Raw genomic sequence first — 19068 nt, 5'->3', positions numbered from 1 at the left:
CCCGCGAAACAACAAAGTCATGAAATTGTCATGTGGAGAATGGGTGTGAAAATGTAGAAGAAGATCTCTGTCAACACGATGCTGAACATTCGTTTTCCCTTCCCTTTTAGATTTATGTGTGAACTAAGAAAGACAAATGTGCACCGTTCATGTTAAGATGAGCCTGAAATGAGGCTGGCTTGGTTACCGCCAACCTGGTTGTAGCATCAGGTCTGTTTGACTTGATCTGGATCATCAAAAGTCTCTGTGTCATATGAATTATTGATCTGGGGGGAAACTCCCCCGTTTGACTCAAAGTCAACATGGCGGGTGGACAAGTTTCAGAGGTGAAAGCTGTTTTTGGAGGCCAGAGTCCACATCTGGAACAGGACGTTTAGCTAAACCTGTTCTTTCCATTTAACTCTTAACAAGAAAATATCAGACTAAAATGTAATTAACTGACCAAATTTCCAGAAAACATTATTTCATTGTTGGATCCAGAAAAAAAAAAGTGAATAATGTGAGCAGGTAGTTTTTTCTGAACTGTTTGGAGTTCTTGTTTGTTAGAGTTCAATCGATTAAAGCCAGGATAAAACTGCAGCGACGGGACGTCCTGTTGAATGTGAGTCACCGGTGTGTATATGTGTGTGTGCTGGCCGTGCTGTCAGTGTCATGGCGGTCAACATCATGTCAGCGTCTCTGACAACGCTCTGCCTCCTCGCATGTTTCCTTCAGGTGTTGGTCCTCGGTGAAGGTAAGATCAGACCAAACTTGTTAAAACCAACATGTTGTACATCTCAAGTCTCCTGTTCCGAGTATGAAAAGATTGTAATGACTTGTGATTTTATGCAGAAAGGTGGAAAAAAAAATTTCAGGGGATATTTTTTCAAACTTTAACATACATATGAAGGTTATGATTGGTTATAAATAAGAATTATGTTTATCATCCTTCATTTTGTCTTAATTTTATGAAATATGTCCAGAAATTTACGATCAGTGAAAAAAGTAGCTGCAAGAGTTTAAAAATGTAGTTTGGTTAGATTCCTGTTATTATTTTATTCTGTTAGGTGGTATGAGGTCATGAGGTCAGGGAGCTTAGTAGACAACTGGGAAGGAAGTTGGAGCAGATATGCTGCTTAGGTGAGGTAGTGAGAAGAAATGTGTCAAAATTCGGGTGCTTGCGTAGATGGGTGATTGGGTTGGTTAGACTAGTTGGTAGGGTAAGTCGATGGTTTTCTATGGTACACAAATGATTGTTAGGGTAGGTACCGTATTTTCACGACCATAAGGCGCACCGTACTAAAAGGCGCAGTCTCAGTTATGTGCGTCCTTTCTGTATTTAACACATACATAAGGCGCACCTGACCATAGGGCGCGGGTTTTATATACCAGTACAATCCACGCCCACACTTCCCCCTTTAACATTCTCAATGCACACAAGCATACAAGTATGCTTTTTTAAAAATAGAGCGGGAGCAAAACCGAGTTTGGTTGTGCTTTATTTAAGTATTGATTACAAAGTAATAACATTTTTTAATCATCAATCAATCATCAATAGGCGTGGGCATGGTAAAACACGCGGATAAAACAAGCACACAAGTGTGCGTATTTAAAAATAGACCGGAACCAAAACTGAGTTTGGTACTCACATTTTTTTACCGGTAATCGTCATCAGTCAAACCCATCAAAGTCCTCATCCTCTGTTTCTGAACTGAACAGCTGAGCTAAATCTCCAGCAAACATGCGAGCTTCACTTTCTTCACTGTCAGAGTCACTTTCCGTGCCGTGCGGCTCCTCGGAAATGATGCCGGCTTTTGCGAAAGCGCGGACAACAGTGCCAGCAGACACGTTAGCCCAAGCGTCTTTCCTCCAACTCGGGCCACCTTGCCTTATGTCCACGGAAACTCAGCTGCGTCTTCTTTACCTGTCGGAGCTCGTTTTCCATCTTCCTCCACTTGCCAACATTCGATTCATTAATCTTAAATTCTCTCTTGGCTGCTCTATTTCCATGTTGCTTGGCGTAGTTGATGGCCTTCAGTTTAAACTGTGCTTCATAAGCGTGTCTTTTTGCCATTTTCAGAGTTGTTAGACAAAGGTGTTCTGCATAACGCACACACCTGTTCTTTTATATGCGATCAACACCCTCGCTTCACCCTTTAACATTCTCATGGTGTTCTCTATACGTCCGATTACAACGACAACAACAACAACACGCACACAAAGGGCGCACTGCACTATAGAGCGCGCCGCACATTTTGAAGAAAATCTAAGACTTTTATGTGCGCCTTATGGTCGTGAAAATACGGTAGATGGTTTTCCAGGGTAAACAGATGATTGTTAGGGTAGGTAGATGGTTTTCCAGGGTAAGCAGATGATTGTTAGGGTAGGTAGATGGTTTTCCAGGGTAGTCAGATGATTGTTAGGGTAGGTAGATGGTTTTCCAGGGTAAACAGATGATTGTTAGGGTAGGTAGATGGTTTTCCAGGGTAAGCAGATGATTGTTAGGGTAGGTAGATGATTTTCCAGGGTAGTCAGATGATTGTTAGGGTAGGTAGATGGTTTTCCAGGGTAAACAGATTATTGTTAGGGTAGGTAGATGGTTTTCCAGGGTAGTCAGATGATTGTTAGGGTAGCTAGATGGTTTTCCAGGGTAGTCAGATGATTGTTAGGGTAGGTAGATGGTTTTCCAGGGTAAGCAGATGATTGTTAGGGTAGGTAGATGGTTTTCCAGGGTAAGCAGATGATTGTTAGGGTAGCTAGATGGTTTTCCAGGGTAGTCAGATGATTGTTAGGGTAGCTAGATGGTTTTCCAGGGTAGTCAGATGATTGTTAGGGTAGGTAGATGGTTTTCCAGGGTAAGCAGATGATTGTTAGGGTAGGTAGATGGTTTTCCAGGGTAAGCAGATGATCGTTAGGGTAGGTAGATATTTTTCCAGGGTAAGCAGATGATTGTTAGGGTAGCTAGATGGTTTTCCAGGGTAAACAGATGATTGTTAGGGTAGGTAGATGATTTTCCAGGGTAAGCAGATGATTGTTAGGGTAGGTAGATGGTTTTCCAGGGTAGTCAGATGATTGTTAGGGTAGGTAGATGGTTTTCCAGGGTAAGCAGATGATCGTTAGGGTAGGTAGATATTTTTCCAGGGTAAGCAGATGATTGTTAGGGTAGGTAGATGGTTTTCCAGGGTAGTCAGATGATTGTTAGGGTAGGTAGATGGTTTTCCAGGGTAAACAGATGATTGTTAGGGTAGCTAGATGGTTTTCCAGGGTAAACAGATAATTGTTAGCGTAGGTAGATGGTTTTCTAGGGTAAACAGATGATTGTTAGGGTAGTCAATGGTTTTCCAGGGTAAACAGATTATTGTTAGGGTAGGTAGATGGTTTTCTATGGTACGCAGATTAATGTTAGGATAGGTAGATGGTTTTCTATGGTACGCAGATTAATGTTAGGATAGGTAGATGGTTTTCAGGTAGATGGCTGTTAACCTCTACTGCCGTGACAGTTAAGTTGGGAGGGAAAAACAGATGATAAGGTTGTAACAGTTTACCAAATTGATTCAGTTTGTTTGTTAGAAGATGAGTAAAATGAAACTAACCTGAATAATATATAGATTTCATTCTATTATGGTGTTCGACCAGTAATTCACTCACTGTGTTGTAACAAACATGAGGTTAGTTTAAGATTTCATTCATTCAGTCATCATCCTAACCCCTTAGTCCAATGAAGGGTTGCGGGGAAGCTGGAGCCTATCCCAGCAATCTTTGGGTGAAAGGCAGGGTACACCCCGGACAGCTCACCAGTCCATCGCAGGGCCACACAGAAACAAACAACCACTCACACTCACTCCTAGGGGCAATTTAGAGTAACCAGTGAACCTAACATGCATGTCTTTGGATGGTGGGAGGAAGCTGGAGTACCTGGAGAGAACATGCAAACTCCACAGAGAAAGGCTACTGACCAAAGCTCGCTGCAGCCAAGGATCAAACCAGTGACCTTCTTGCTGTGGGGCCACAGTGCTAACCACTATTCCACCGTGCAGCCCTAGTTTAAGATTTATTGGAGGCTCCGCTGTGCGAAACATTGACTTGCTTTTGTGTTTCCAGTGTTTCGTGTGGCTCCAAGGGCCCACACTGTGTTCCTGCGGCCCAAACGGGCCAACCAGTTCCTGCTGGAGGAGATCCTGCAGGGGAACCTGGAGAGGGAGTGCTACGAGGAGTTTTGCAACTTCGAGGAGGCTCGAGAAGTCTTCGAAAACGATGCAAAGACGGTGGGTTCAACATGAGTCCATGATGACACAGGAAAACTGAATCCTAACGGCTGTTTGTTTGTCTGCAGATCGCCTTCTGGACCGTTTATTTTGGTGAGTTTATCTAAACACCTAATGTGGTCACCATTCATCATTATGTTTAACTCTTGTTTTCAGTTATTTTCAAACATTTTATTTGTGTTTTTTAAGTTTGCAACAAAAAAGCTTATTTACACATACAATAATAGTAAACAAAATAAAATAAATAAAGGAGGGCCTTCTTTTGTTACTGACAGTATAGATGATTTAGTTGCAAAGTAAAAGGGCAGGAGTTTGTTTAATTTTACTGTTGTGATACGAGCAGTGAAAAGAGATTCAGACACAGGTTAAAGACTGTTTTTATTTATCTATATACAATCAGATGTGTCATTTAAAAAAAACTACCAGAAAATATGTGTTGTAAAAAAGTGAACAAACCCTACTCAGAAAAACTGGCAGGAAAACAAAACTCCAAAAGAACTCCAAATTTCTACCTTTTCATGTAAAAAAAAAACCAACAAAAAAACATCTTTTACACAACAACTACCTCCATGCCAAGCGGCAACTTCCGGCGGTTAAAGGTGAAGCCGATGCGGAGAAATAAAAAGCCAAAGATTGCAGTCCTTCCTTCATCCACCAGGGGCTGCAAAACAGAGCAAATCCCCATAGACTCCCATGTTAAAAAGACCAACTTCACAGCAGAAATAAACATGTTTACAGCAGAAATAAACATGTTACAGCAGGAATAAACATGTTTACAGCAGAAATAAACATGTTTACAGCAGAAATAAACGTGTTTACAGCCTGGTACAAAAATCCATTTTAGGTTTAATAGGTCAGGTTTACCTTCATGACAACTGTGGGGGAGTGAACTTTTTTCTAACTTCTCCTTTAAAAGTAATTTCATCTAAAAATTCAGCATATTTAGGGGCGTGTCCTTTTGATTGACAGCTACCCGATCTCCCGCTTCAAGTAAGAAGAACGTAGAACAACCGCGTTTTTTTTTAACATGACTTAGCTTTAACCTGCTTACCTCCGTTAGCTGGTTAGCTGCTGTTAGCTCCGGTTAGCTCAGTTAGCTCTTAGTTTCAAGTAAGTCGGCGTTTTATAGACGTCAATCATCCACCATGACACACAGCCCCCTCTCAGCTCCACCTCTCTGCCTATATTTGTATTAACTGGTAGAAACACCACGCAGAACGATGCCATGCTGGTGGCGGTGGGAACTGCCCATCGAGCTTAAATTCAGCTCTTCAGAAACCATCACCACCTTTTATACACAGCCTGTTCTCCATGCAGATGCAAACACAGGACTGGCAGCGATGTTGTGTGCCTGCCAGGCCTGCAGGGGGCGCCGACACCTGAAGGATTCTTCTTTAATCTGAGTTCAGTCTCTTCGAAGCGACCGCAGGTTCCACAGAACTGACTTTCCCCACTTTTCTCTGTTTTGTGCAGATGGGAACCAGTGTATGCCCAATCCCTGCCTCAACGGTGGGAACTGCACGGATAAGGTGGGGGGGTTTTCCTGCTCCTGCAGCGCCCCCAACTATGGACAGATCTGTCAACTGAGAGGACTGGAAGTGCTGGAAGATCTGGAGAAGCTGGAAGACGGAGTACAGCCATCGAGTATGCCGCAGATCTTTGCACCAGATCTGACCTCCACGGATGAGAAGGAGGCCGGGGCGCACGGAGGTCACGGTGCGTTCACTGACAGTCGGAGCGCGGCATGTCGCCTCCTTCCTGATCTAACACACACTTCCTGTCTGTCTCAGAAATGTCCGAGTGTCCCACCAAAGGGCCGACAGCTTGTCACCAGCTCTGCACGGCGTCCCCCCGCTCCTTCACCTGCTCGTGCATGACGGGGTTCAGACTGCAGAGCGATGGGCGGAGCTGCGAGCCCGAAGGTTCGAATCCCAAAACCCCAGCGACAGAACGCCAGCCACAGACACTTCCATCAATAAGTCCATCTTTGTGTTTACAGTGAAGTTTCCCTGTGGAAGGCTTCCTGACGCCGACGCCTTCATGTGTCGCCATGGCAACTGCCCCTGGCAGGTAAGAGGACCCCAGCCCGAAACCAGAAACCAAAATAAATGAGCAAACAGGTGCTAAACGCTCATGATGGTTTTGTTTTCCCAGGTGTCGGTGCAGAACAGCAGAGGGGAGGAGCTCTGTGGCGGCGTGGTGCTGGGTCGATACGCGGTCCTGACCGCAGCACGCTGCCTCGTCCACGAGGCGGGATCGGACCTCCGACCATCTCATTTCCAAGTGTTGGCTGGTACTTCATTATGAAACTTTACAGCACCCACACTACATGGACAACCTGGTGTTTCTAAAAGACAGACAGTGTCTCAGAAAGTCAGAGCAGCTGGTGAGATTGCAGAAGAAACTCCGGCGTACGAGGGATTATCGGTTCCTACGTAGGATCCGCGTATCGTATATGTGTTCAGTCATGCCTGGAGAATTTTTAATTCCATTCCCACAAGATTTTTTTAGTGAATAATTTTAATGACAAATATAACTAAACTATTGCTGTTACTACATAACCGCAAGTGTGAATGCGATAATGTGTAATTACTGATATATAATGCAAAAAAGCTGAAGATGTCACTGAAATGAATGGCAGCACATTCCAGCAGCTAGCAGATGTGCAGCATTCTTTCCAATCTTATGAAGTGTAAAAGAAATCTGAAGAAAAATTGGTTTGAAGTGACGAAAACTGCAAAGAGAGAGGAATAATTTCTTGGAGATTAAAAAGAGGAAGAAGGTGGTAAGTTGTACTGTGCAGTCACATGGCAGAATTCTCTTGCTGGATATGAACCCACAACATGCAGAGATAAAGCTCAGTCTCATAACCACTAGGCCATCACCTCGCATATGCATACACAGACAAAGCTCCTCTGTTGGAAAAAGGATGAATTCTTGGTCCACGTGGAGACATCGTAGAAAAATATGAAATGTTTGACTGCTGTGAAGAACTAAAGAGGGTCAAAAATGCTTTGCAGAAATAATGATTAAATTTCAACTAATCACTAAATTATTCTGTTTGAATGCTGCATCGACCATTTGTCACGATAATAAAACTACTACAGAGCCTTTAGGTCAACTGGAAATCACTATAGACTAGTTTCTTTTCATTTCTGACCGTAGATCGCCATCTAGTGGCGATGTAAGGGAGCATTTTCATTAGTAGAAAGGAGTAGTATTCCAAAGTGTTGCAAAAAAGACAACAAAGTCAGACCGTAATGTACCAGATATTGAAGATAGTGAATTGTTTGAGCATATTTCATATATTTCTTAGGGACTGGTAGCAGGCGTGATGTCACAACAGTTGTAGGGCAGATCTACGATTAAGGCTTAAACGTTCCTCTGTCCCACAGTCTTATATACTATTCAGATAAAAATTTTACCAAACAATATGGATCTTTATTTTTCACCTTGAATCAAACACTTTGTCTTGTTTTTGCAAATTTTCTCCACATTTGTTTGGAACCATGTAGACTTTGTTTACTTTAGCAGTTTTTCGGACTTCGCTCAATGCAGCGCAGCTGAAGGAAATAACATAAACAAAGACTCTTGCAGCACTCTGTATGGCCTCTCTATAAAATTTGCAAAAAGACTTAGCTGACACCAACTATGCTGATTTAAATAGTAATAAACAGACGCTGCTGGTTGAAGATCTCAGCTGGGAGCAATCATGTAACTTAACACTGTGTGAATGGAAGCAGCTTCTATGTCAAAGTGAAGTTCTACCATAAACATATGTAAAACCTGATGGTTTCGAAGCAGCACAGATCAGAGTCAGCTATATGGGCGGCTGCAGCTCAGGAGGAAGAGCAGTTGTCCTTCAACTGGAAAGTTGGGGGATCGATTCCAGGCTTCCCCTAACAGGCCAGAGTGTCCTAGGGCAAGACACTGAACCCCAAGCTGCCCCCCAATGTGCCTATTGGGGTATGAGTGTGTTGGAATAGTGTGTATGAGTGAATGTGACAAGGAGTGTAAAGCACTTTGAGTCTGCATGACTAGAAAAGCACTATAGAAGTGCAAGTTACTATATCCATATAGGAGCATTTCTATTTGTATATGGCTGTTGTGAGACCCAGCTGCAGGCTGAAAGTAGTCAGTGTTATATGGCTGCAATGTACTGTTCACTGGAACCCGGTGCAAACAGCAAGAGAATCCGCAAGGCATGCTGGGAAGCTCCACCCACCAATGCCTAACAAGCTACTACTGAGCTGTAAATGGGTTACCCCCCTTTCTTTTTTAAATAAGTTGCAAAAGTCTTTACAGATACTAAGTATGCTGATGTTTACAACAGTAACAGACTCTGCTGCAGCTCCCAGCTGGGAGCAATGAGCGCAATCCAGACAGTGTGAATAGAAGCAGCTTCAATAAAACATGAATTACCATCATGAATTTATGTGGAACTCACTGGTTTCAAACCAGCACAGACAAGGACATGGAGGACTTCTCCGCATGTACATGGCTGTTATGAGACACTTCCACAGAGGTGTAGACAGATGCTTGTCAGTTTTAATAGAGCTGCCATGTACCAGACACTGCAAACTGGTGCAGACCTCTAAACCCCATTGAACCACTTTGCAGCTCAATATGCAAAAACGGACCAATGGCCGAGCTGACATTTTGTCCAATCTGCATTTGGTTTGAAGGCTTGTCACACAAATAAGTTATTTTTACAAAACGCAAAATATCTCAAAAACTACAGGTTTGCCATGACAAAAGTCATAGCTTAATTCTCCTGAATGTACCGAAGAGATTAAAATTTGAACTGCTGAAGTGGTTAAAGAATTGCATTCACACTGATAAATACATCCCAAGTTCCAAAGTTTAGAAGCCATGCTGCTGTGACGATGCAGGATGTGGTCCAGCATGGTGGAACCTGCAAGGTCTTCCCTGAAAGAGACGTTGTCTGGATGGGAGCAGATGTTTCAGCATTGATGGAGCTTCCCAGATGTGGAAGCTGCCCACGCCATCGGCACTAACTCACAAGTCCATGTAGAGATTTCCGGAAGAGACCAGATCACCAGCATCCAAGCTGTCCGCCGCCTACAGAGATTCCTTCTGATTCTCTGAATCCGTCGCAGATATTCTACACTGTAGATGTTGTTTAAAGCCAGTTTGTCTCGAATTAGTGTCTCTGTCCATCTTTCCATCCGAGAGACTGAAAAGCTCCCTTTATACCCAGTCTGTTACTGGCCTGTTCCCAGTTAAACCAGTCATGTAACTGGAAGTGGTTGCTTTTTGGGAGTTCTGGCTGGAAACGGATCAATCTTCACTCTTTCTGTGTTTTTTAATGAAACATTTAACATGTTTTGTCAGGCCACTGATTTGTGTTTATTCTCTCGTCTCCTAGGCAACAGCAAAATGCTTTTCCGAGTCGATTCTCTGTACGTTCACGACCGTTTCCATGTAAATCACCATGACAACGACCTCGCCCTCATGGAGCTGGCCACGCCCCTGCCACTGGGTCCCAGCATCATCCACCTCTGCCTGCCCACCAGAGACTTCAGCGAAAACATCCTGATGCATTCTGGGAGAACAGGGCTTGGTGCCAGAAGTGGGGGGGACCAGGACCAGGTCCAGAACCAGAACCAGAACCTGGTCTACATGAAGCTGGACGAATGCCGCAAGCAGCTGAATGTATCTCATCCGCTCAGCAACAAAATGTTCTGCATGAAGTGGCGTAACGGCGCTCAGAGGAAGCCGAGTGTCCCGTCCAGGAATCAAAGTAGGTCGTCATGGAAACCAAACAGTGCCCAGAGTCCGAACAGACCTTTAGGGAACCAGATCCAGAATCACACTCAGAGGACTCTGCACATGAAGCCATATGGAGCAGAAAACTCCACCAGCGGCTCGAGTCAGAACCTCCAGCCACTGTGTGGTGGCCCGTTGCCGGGGTCACCGGTTGCTACGGCAGAGAAAGCCACAGCCTTCCTGACCGGGATGCTGATGTCATCGTCCGCCAGCTGCGACGGTCAGGTCTTCACCAAAGTGTCACGTTACCTGAACTGGATCAGACCGAGGCTGCAGATGGCGGAGGACCACATGGCCCCGCAGGTCAGCGGGTACCCCGACAGGCGCCGCTGATACCCGCCGCCATCTTTAACACTTGTATGAAACTAAACTTGCTTTACCAGCCTTTCTTTCTACGCAGCTTTACAAACATCCAGTTTCTGAAATATGTAAATAAAACATCTTCAGTTTGAAATAAAAATGTAAAAAGTTGGTTTGTTTCGCTGAACATGGACTCCAGTTCCCACAATGCACCGCTCCGACACACACGCACACACACAGTACAAACAGCATAGTCTTTATTCAACACAGCTTTTACGGTACAAAGTCATAAAAACTCAACGCAGGTTTCCGTAGCAACGCAGCGTCGCCTAGGAGACGGAGGACAGAGGCGGGAATGGATTCTGTTTGCTGACGACGAGCTTCTGGTGCTGGTGGGAGATGTAGCCCTTAATGTGACCCTGAAAGGAGAAGAAGAGCTGAGCATGTGTGTGTGTGTGTGTATGTGTGTGTATGTGTGTGAGAGAGAGTGTGTGTGTGTCCTCACCATGTAGATGAGGTTGGCCAAGATGCACTGCACCTCATCGATGTCGACGTCCTCCACCTGCATCATCCTCAGAGCCACGAGGAAGGCGTCCAGAGGCAGCTGGTGGGTCTTCAGCAGCAGATACCTGCAGATGGGACGGGCAGCGGTTAGACCGAGCTGGTCTGGACGATCTAGAGACCCGAAACCCCCCCGTGATCTGGATCAGGTCAAGGTCTCCGACCAGAACGTGAGCTGGAACCTACACACCATTAAACTAAAATAAACACAAGTAGAAAAAGTAGACGCCAAAGCGGGACATCGGGTACCTGTCAATCAAAAGGACACGCCCCTAAATATGCCAAACTTCGAGATTAAATTATTTTAAACGAACCAGAAAGAAAAAAATTCACTCCCCCCACAGTTGTCATGAAGGTAAACCTGACCTATTAAACCTAAAATGGATTTTTGTACCAGGCTGTAAACATATTTATTTCTGCTGTAAACATGTTTATTTCTGCTGTAAACATGTTTATTTCTGCTGTAAACATGTTTATTTCAGCTGTAAACATGTTTATTTCAGCTGTAAACGTGTTTATTCCAGCTGTAAACGTGTTTATTAAAGCTGTAAACATGTTTATTCCTGCTGTAAACGTGTTTATTCCTGCTGTAAACGTGTTTATTCAAGCTGTAAACATGTTTATTCCTGCTGTAAGCGTGTTTATTCCTGCTGTAAACGTGTTAATTCAAGCTGTAAACATGTTTATTCCTGCTGTAAACGTGTTTATTCCTGCTGTAAACGTGTTTATTCCTGCTGTAAACGTGTTTATTAAAGCTGTAAACGTGTTTATTCCTGCTGTAAACGTGTTTATTCCTGCTGTAAACATGTTTATTTCAGCTGTAAACATGTTTATTCCAGCTGTAAACATGTTTATTTCTGCTGTAAACATGTTTATCCAGCTGTAAACATGTTTATTCCTGCTGTAAACATGTTTATTTCAGCTGTAAACATGTTTATTCCTGCTGTAAACATGTTTATTCCAGCTGTAAACATGTTTATTTCTGCTGTAAACATGTTTATCCAGCTGTAAACATGTTTATCCAGCTGTAAACATGTTTATTTCTGCTGTAAACATGTTTATTCCTGCTGTAAACTGGTTTATTCCAGCTGTAAACGTGTTTATTCCAGCTGTAAACGTGTTTATTAAAGCTGTAAACATGTTTATTAAAGCTGTAAATGTGTTTATTAAAGCTGTAAACGTGTTTATTAAAGCTGTAAACGTGTTTATTCCTGCTGTAACCGTGTTTATTCCTGCTGTAAACATGTTTATTCCAGCTGTAAACATGTTTATTTCTGCTGTAAACATGTTTATTCCAGCTGTAAACGTGTTTATTCCAGCTGTAAACATGTTTATTTCATCTGTAAACATGTTTATTCCTGCTGTAAACGTGTTTATTCCTGCTGTAAACGTGTTTATTCCAGCTGTAAACGTGTTTATTCCAGCTGTAAACGTGTTTATTAAAGCTGTAAACGTGTTTATTCCTGCTGTAAACGTGTTTATTCCTGCTGTAAACATGTTTATTCCAGCTGTAAACATATTTATTTCACCTGTAAACTTGTTTATTCCAGCTGTAAACATGTTTATCCAGCTGTAAACATGTTTATTTCAGCTGTAAACATGTTTATTCCTGCTGTAAACATGTTTATTCCTGCTGTAAACTGGTTTATTCCAGCTGTAAACGCGTTTATTTCTCCACTCACACTTTCTTGAAGAGGTTCCTGTAGGTGATGATCTTCAGCTTCTCCAGGATGAGGAAGATGCCGCAGCGGATGAAGAAGGTCTCGTGTCGGGACAGCGCCGCATTCAGCAGCAGCAGGTTGCCTTCGCTGGCGCACACACACACAGGTTACCATGTGATGTCACTTCCTGTTGCACTGCCTGCCCCTATGCTTACCTCACAGCCTTGGTGACATCAGCAAACTGCATGAGGTCATACTTCCGGAGCAGCTGATGGGTCGGCATGTGGCCCTGAAACAAGGAGCTGTGGTCAGACTGGGAGGACTGGTCCAGACTAGATATCTGATCCAGACCAGAGACTTGGTCCAGACTAGATATCTGATCCAGACCAGAGACTTGGTCCAGACCAGAGACCTGGTCCAGACTAGATATCTGATCCAGACCAGAGACTTGGTCCAGACCAGAGACCTGGTCCAGACTACATATCTGATCCAGACCAGAGACTTGGTCCAGACCAGAGACCTGGTCCAGACTAGATATATGATCCAGACCAGAGACTTGATCCAGACCAGAGACCTGGTCCAGACTAGATATCTGATCCAGACCAGACATCTGGTCCAGAACCAGAGACTTGATCCAGACCAGGTACCTGGTCTAGAACACAGACCTGGTCCAGACTAGATAACTGATTCAGACGAGACACCTGATCCAGACCAGAGGTCTGATCCAGACCAGCAACCTGATCCAGACCAGAGACCAGAACCAGACGAGACACCTGATCCAGACCAGAGGTCTGATCCAGACCAGCAACCTGATCCAGACCAGAGACCAGAACCAGACCAGAGGTCTGATCCAGACCAGAGACCTGATCCAGACCAGCGACCTGATCCAGACCAGAGACCTGGTCTAGACCAGAGACCAGAACCAGACCAGACTGGACAGGAATGACACTAAACCAGATCAAACATGTTTAGTTTTAATGGATCTAATTCAGATCTGAATTGATGAATGTGACCCAGTATAAACCAGTTAGACTGCTTTTCATGATCTGGTTCCGGTCCGGTTCCAGCTCTGGTTCCAGTTCCGGTCCCGGCTTAGCAGCAGCGGCGGCGTCTCGGGACCCGGCTTAGCGGCGTCTCGGGACCCGGCTTAGCGGCGTCTCGGGACCCGGCTTAGCGGCGGCGGCGTCTCGGGACCCGGCTTAGCGGCATCTCGGGACCCGGCTTAGCGGCGTCGGCGTCCCGGGACCCGGCTTAGCGGCGTCTCGGGACCCGGCTTAGCGGCGTCTCGGGACCCGGCTTAGCGGCGTCTCGGGACCCGGCTTAGCGGCGTCTCGGGACCCGGCTTAGCGGCGGCGGCGTCCCGGGACCCGGCTTAGCGGCGGCGGCGTCCCGGGACCCGGCTTAGCGGCGGCGGCGTCCCGGGACCCGGCTTAGCGGCGGCGGCGTCTCGGGACCCGGTTTAGCGGCGTCGGCGTCTCGGGACCCGGCTTAGCGGCGTCTCGGGACCCGGCTTAGCGGCGTCTCGGGACCCGGCTTAGCGGCGGCGGCGTCTCGGGACCCGGTTTAGCGGCGTCGGCGTCTCGGGACCCGGCTTAGCGGCGTCTCGGGACCCGGCTTAGCGGCGTCTCGGGACCCGGCTTAGCGGCGTCGGCGTCTCGGGACCCGGCTTAGCGGCGGCGGCGTCTCGGGACCCGGCTTAGCGGCGGCGGCGTCTCGGGACCCGGCTTAGCGGCGGCGGCGTCTCGGGACCCGGCTTAGCGGCGGCGGCGTCTCGGGACCCGGCTTAGCGGCGTCTCGGGACCCGGCTTAGCGGCGTCGGCGTCCCGGGACCCGGCTTAGCGGCGGCGGCGTCCCGGGACCCGGCTTAGCGGCGGCGGCGTCCCGGGATCCGGCTTAGCGGCGGCGGCGTCCCGGGATCCGGCTTAGCGGCGGCGGCGTCCCGGGACCCGGCTTAGCGGCGGCGGCGTCTCGGGACCCGGCTTAGCGGCGGCGGCGTCTCGGGACCCGGTTTAGCGGCGTCGGCGTCTCGGGACCCGGCTTAGCGGCGTCTCGGGACCCGGCTTAGCGGCGTCTCGGGACCCGGCTTAGCGGCGGCGGCGTCCCGGGACCCGGCTTAGCGGCGGCGGCGGCGTCTCAGGATCCGGCTTAGCGGCGGCGGCGTCCCGGGACCCGGCTTAGCGGTGGCGTCTCAGGATCCGGCTTAGCGGCGGCGGCGTCTCGGGACCCGGCTTAGCGGCGGCGTCTCAGGATCCGGCTTAGCGGCGGCGGCGTCTCGGGACCCGGCTTAGCGGCGTCTCGGGACCCGGCTTAGCGGCGTCTCGGGACCCGGCTTAGCGGCGTCTCGGGACCCGGCTTAGCGGCGGCGGCGTCCCGGGACCCGGCTTAGCGGCGGCGGCGTCCCGGGACCCGGCTTAGCGGCGGCGGCGTCTCGGGACCCGGCTTAGCGGCGGCGTCTCAGGATCCGGCTTAGCGGCGGCGGCGTCCCGGGACCCGGCTTAGCGGCGGCGGCGTCTCGGGACCCGGCTTAGCGGCGGCGTCTCAGGATCCGGCTTAGCGGCGGCGGCGTCCCGGGACCCGGCTTAGCGGCGGCGGCGTCTCGGGACCCGGCTTAGCGGCGGCGGCGTCTCTGACCAGCAACATCTTGACCGGCAGCAGGTAGATGAGGATCATCCTCTTGTTCTTCTGGCTGCTCGGGTGACAGTGGTGGAAGGCGAAGGACAGGAACTCCTCGGCTGCACAGACCAGGTTCACGTCAACGTTAGCCACACGCCAGGCGACACGCTAAGCTACACGCGTGTGAGGACGTCACCTGGCTTGAAGTCGCTGTCGAACATGGCTTTGCGGCCCACGTAGTATTTATAGGTGACCTTCTGAGCCGGACTGTAGTCGTTCTTCAGGTTGGAACTGTCGATGGCTCTGATCAGAGGTTTACACAGGTGCAGCTTATTGATCTGCAGCACGCGCACACACACACACACACACACGGTCATTACACAACCATTTCAGTCACATGATCATAGAACGTTTCCGTAGCAACGGATCTGCGACCTTGAAGTAGATCTTGAAGAGCTGGTTGCTCAGAAACATCATCCCCCACTTCTTGGAGTCCTCGATGCTCGCTCGGCTGTCAGACAGGACATGTTAACGCCCCGCTTCAGTCAGAGAGAGTGTGTGTGTGTGTGTGTGTGTGTGTGTGTGTGTGAGGTGGACGCACTGACTTGTCGCTGGCACACACTCTGAAGCAGCTCATCAGCTGCTCCGCTGCTTTCTCCAACATCTCCCCCGGCTGGCCTTTCCCCTTCTTCTGCAGCTGCTGCTCCGCCTGGACACACACACACACACACACACACACACACACACACACACACACACACACACACACACTGAACGACCGTCACACACCTGATTTTTGAGGTTCTTCTGTGTAAATTTGTCTTTTTTGGATTTGTTTCATTTTTATTCTAAATTTTCACATATTAAAATTAGATTATAGATTAGATTATAATTATAGATTAAATTATAGATCAGATTATAAATTAAACTGTAGGTCAGATTATAAATCATAGAATAAATAATAGATCCGATTATAAATTATATTATATGTTAGATTATAAATTAAATTATAGATTAAATTATATATCGGATTATAATTCAGATTATAGATTAGATGATAAATTATAATTATAGATTAAATTATAGATCAGATTATAAACTTGATTATACGTCAGATCATAAATTAGATTATAGGTTAGATTATACATCATTGAAATGAAATGTTTTGCAGATATTTATCCTTATTTCTTTGTCTATATTAAATATTAAAACTAAATTAGTTTAGTTTTCTATATTGGAGCAAAAAAGTGAAAAATAAAAGAAACTGAGGTAAATATTAAAACTGGTGAAAGCTCCAGTTTTACTGGGTTTACTGGAACATTTCCCTCCAGACAAAGAGAAAGAATGAAAGTTGAGGCGACTTGAGGTGAAAACGAGGAGATACAAAGTTTCTCACGTTGTTGGCGAATATCCGCAGGTCGAGCGTGACGGCGAACATGACGGCCAGCGCCCTGAAACCACAAAGCAACACGCGTCAGCAGCGCCGCGTGTTCATCACAACCTCAGCCCAGTCTGGACTCACCAGTTCTCCTCCTTGTGGGACTGGAAGGCCCTCAGGAAGGACGTGAGGAGTCAAGGATCTGATCGTTACTGATCACTATTGATCACTGACTGGTTTACTGATCACATAAAGGATATTGAACGACCAGCGTCTGGAACTTGTAGGCCTCAATGAAGTCGTGATTGGCCACTGCATACACACACCTGAACACACACAGGTGAGTTCCCATCACTTCTGATGACCTCATCATCAATAATCAATAATCGCTGGAGGAAGCTGCGGGTCCCACCTGAGGTGAGCGGCAACCATCTCGTCATACGGCGGCTCCAGAATCTGCTGGCACTTCTCCTCCGGACTGGCGAGCTGCAACACAGAGACGTCAGGCCGTATCCTAGCAACAGGGCTACAGGGTGGGCGGGGCCTAACCTGGAGGCGGGGGTTGGCGACGTGGGGGTGTTTGAAGGACAGCAGCTCGGCGCAGAAGGAGCCTTCGCGGTTGTCGATGGCCTCGTAGACCTGCAGGAGGAGGAGGATGCTGCGGTTAGGTAAAACCAGAAGAGGGGGTCTGAGGGGTCAGAGGGGTCAGAGGGGGGTCTGACGGGGGCGTGACGGATGTGAGGGGGGTGTGAGGGGGGGTCTGAGGAGGGTCTGAGGGGGGCGTGAGGGATGTGAGGGGGGTGTGAGGGGTCTGAGGGGCCTTAGGGGGGTCTGAGGAGGGTCTGAGGGGGCTGTGAGGGGGGTCTGAGGAGGGTCTGAGGGGGGTGTGAGGAGGGTGTGAGGGGGGGTCTGAGGAGGGTGTGAGGGGGGGTCTGAGGAGGGTCTGAGGGGGGGTCTGAGGAGGGTGTGAGGGGGGTTTGAGGGGGGTCTGAGGAGGGTCTGAGGGGGGTCTGAGGAGGGTGTGAGGGGGGGTCTGAGGAGGGTCTGAGGGGGGTCTGAGGAGGGTCTGAGGAGGGTCTGAGGGGTGTGAGGGGGCCTTAGGGGTCTGAGGGGGGTGTGAGGGGGGGGGTCTGAGGAGGGGTCTGGAGGGGGGTGTGAGGGGGGTCTGAGGAGGGTCTGAGGGGGTCTGAGGGGGTGTGAGGGGGGTCTGAGGGGGTGAGGGGTCTGAGGGGGTTGAGGGGGTCTGAGGGGTCGGGTTGAGGGGGTCTGAGGGGGGGTCTGAGGGGGTGTGAGGGGGGTCTGAGGGGGTGAGGGGTCTGAGGGGGTGTGAGGGGGTGTGAGGGGGTGTGAGGGGGGTCTGAGGGGGTGTGAGGGGGGGTCTGAGGGGGTGTGAGGGGGGTGTGAGGGGGGTGTGAGGGGTGTGAGGGGGGTGTGAGGGGGTGTGAGGGGGGTCTGAAGGGTCACCTGCTGCAGGTACTGGTTGATGGTGATGTGCGCCATGGCAACCGGCTGATCCAGCAGCTGTTTATATCTGAAAACGAAGACAAACGAGCTGCTGTTAGATTCTTCTGGAAGACCATGCTGCAGGTTGAGCAGGAGACGGTTACCATGGAAACAGACTACAGAGTTGGACTCATCTTTCTTCCTGGAAGATATTTTATGTGTTTATTTGTTTACAACGTTCACAAAGAAACAACAAAACCTGAATGAACAGAAAATAATCAACAAAAAGAAGCCGGTCGCAGTTTTAACCCGGAGTTGGCGGAAACTTCCGCGTCAGAAAGGCTGTTGCCACGGTAACCGGCCCCTGAAGCAAGCCGCCTTGCTGGCAGTGGGTTTCTACCTGACCCCTCCCACCGGAAGCTGCTGTCAGACATGTTGTTGTTGTTATTTACTAAGTCTATGAAAACACGATGTTTTACCTCATAATATTTTTTCAGCTGTTTTTTTATTTCCTGATCGATATTTCACCAAATAATAGTCTTACAGACGGACAACGTCTGGAATCCTAACTCTATAAATGACCAGTCAGGGAATCTGTTACTGGTTTACAGCCACTGGATGTCCATCAGTACGAAGGCATGAACTGGTTTCCAGTCCCGGACTAAAACAACCAGTTCCCTACATGTGTAACATGTCTATCCCCACGTGTGTGTTTCCTCCACAACCAAACAAAACTCAGGTTTCATGTGCTCCAACAGGGTTTGAACCCAGGCGCTCCAACAGGGTTTGAACCCAGGCGCTCCAACAGGGTTTGAACCCACGTCCTCCAGTTTTAATCAGGTTTAATATAAAGTCTGTGGACTCAGTTGATCTGGAACCAGTTTTGTCTCTACTAGTGGCGGGAAAATCAAATAGAAAAATCTGGACTTTTTGTTTCACAATTTTAAAATAATTTTTTTGTTAAAAAAAAATTTCAGTGAAATAAAATTAATCTACTATAAATTTTTTTGTCATTTTCATTGTTTTTATTGATCTTTTTACGTGTCTCCGTGGGCATTAAAGCAGCAGAATGATGGTC

At 47.7% G+C, this 19068-nt stretch overlaps 2 protein-coding genes across 3 annotated transcripts; one reads left to right on the top strand and one right to left on the bottom strand.

Annotated features, from left to right (window-relative positions):
* Positions 1-651: 651 nt before the first annotated feature.
* Positions 652-10367, top strand: prozb (protein Z, vitamin K-dependent plasma glycoprotein b; the record flags this gene model as incomplete). Its single annotated transcript, XM_079263849.1, has 8 exons — positions 652-733; positions 4081-4244; positions 4313-4337; positions 5718-5960; positions 6035-6166; positions 6244-6314; positions 6399-6537; positions 9634-10367. 8 exons carry the CDS (start codon positions 652-654, stop codon positions 10365-10367), a joined length of 1590 nt encoding a protein of 529 aa, XP_079119975.1.
* Positions 10368-10635: 268 nt separating this feature from the next.
* pcid2 (PCI domain containing 2) lies at positions 10636-18074 on the bottom strand. Of its 2 annotated transcripts, XM_079263724.1 has the most exons (14): positions 18012-18074; positions 17097-17186; positions 16960-17033; positions 16808-16873; positions 16692-16733; positions 16566-16620; positions 15775-15878; positions 15605-15680; positions 15366-15507; positions 15188-15288; positions 12772-12845; positions 12578-12703; positions 10840-10963; positions 10636-10753 (listed from the first exon to the last, which is right to left on the bottom strand). In XM_079263724.1, exons 1-14 carry the CDS (start codon positions 18045-18047, stop codon positions 10664-10666), a joined length of 1200 nt encoding a protein of 399 aa, XP_079119850.1. In that variant the 5' UTR covers positions 18048-18074; the 3' UTR covers positions 10636-10663. The 2 variants fall into 2 exon arrangements, with proteins under 2 accessions (XP_079119850.1, XP_079119851.1); XM_079263725.1 differs by lacking the exons at positions 16566-16620; positions 16692-16733; positions 16808-16873; ... (1 more) ...; positions 17097-17186; positions 18012-18074 and having other exon boundaries at positions 15771-15848.
* Between the last annotated feature and the right edge of the window lie 994 nt (positions 18075-19068).

The sequence above is a fragment of the Telmatherina bonti genome, assembly GCF_933228915.1.
Source record: "Telmatherina bonti genome assembly, chromosome: 24".
Taxonomy (NCBI): Eukaryota; Metazoa; Chordata; class Actinopteri; order Atheriniformes; family Telmatherinidae; genus Telmatherina; species Telmatherina bonti.
The sequence above is the reverse complement of the archived record's forward strand: the minus strand, read 5'-3'. Positions and strand labels throughout refer to the sequence as shown.

Bases quoted from the DNA above. Each gene is read 5' to 3' on its own strand.
- pcid2 (XM_079263724.1), bottom strand. From the start codon at position 18,047: ATGGCGCACATCACCATCAACCAGTACCTGCAGCAG. The intron at 16,734-16,807 runs ATATCCTTTATG...TTGACTCCTCAC, and splicing joins TTCCAGACGCTGGTCGTTCA to GTCCTTCCTGAGGGCCTTCC. The intron at 16,621-16,691 runs GTGAGTCCAGAC...TTGTGGTTTCAG, and splicing joins TCCCACAAGGAGGAGAACTG to GGCGCTGGCCGTCATGTTCG.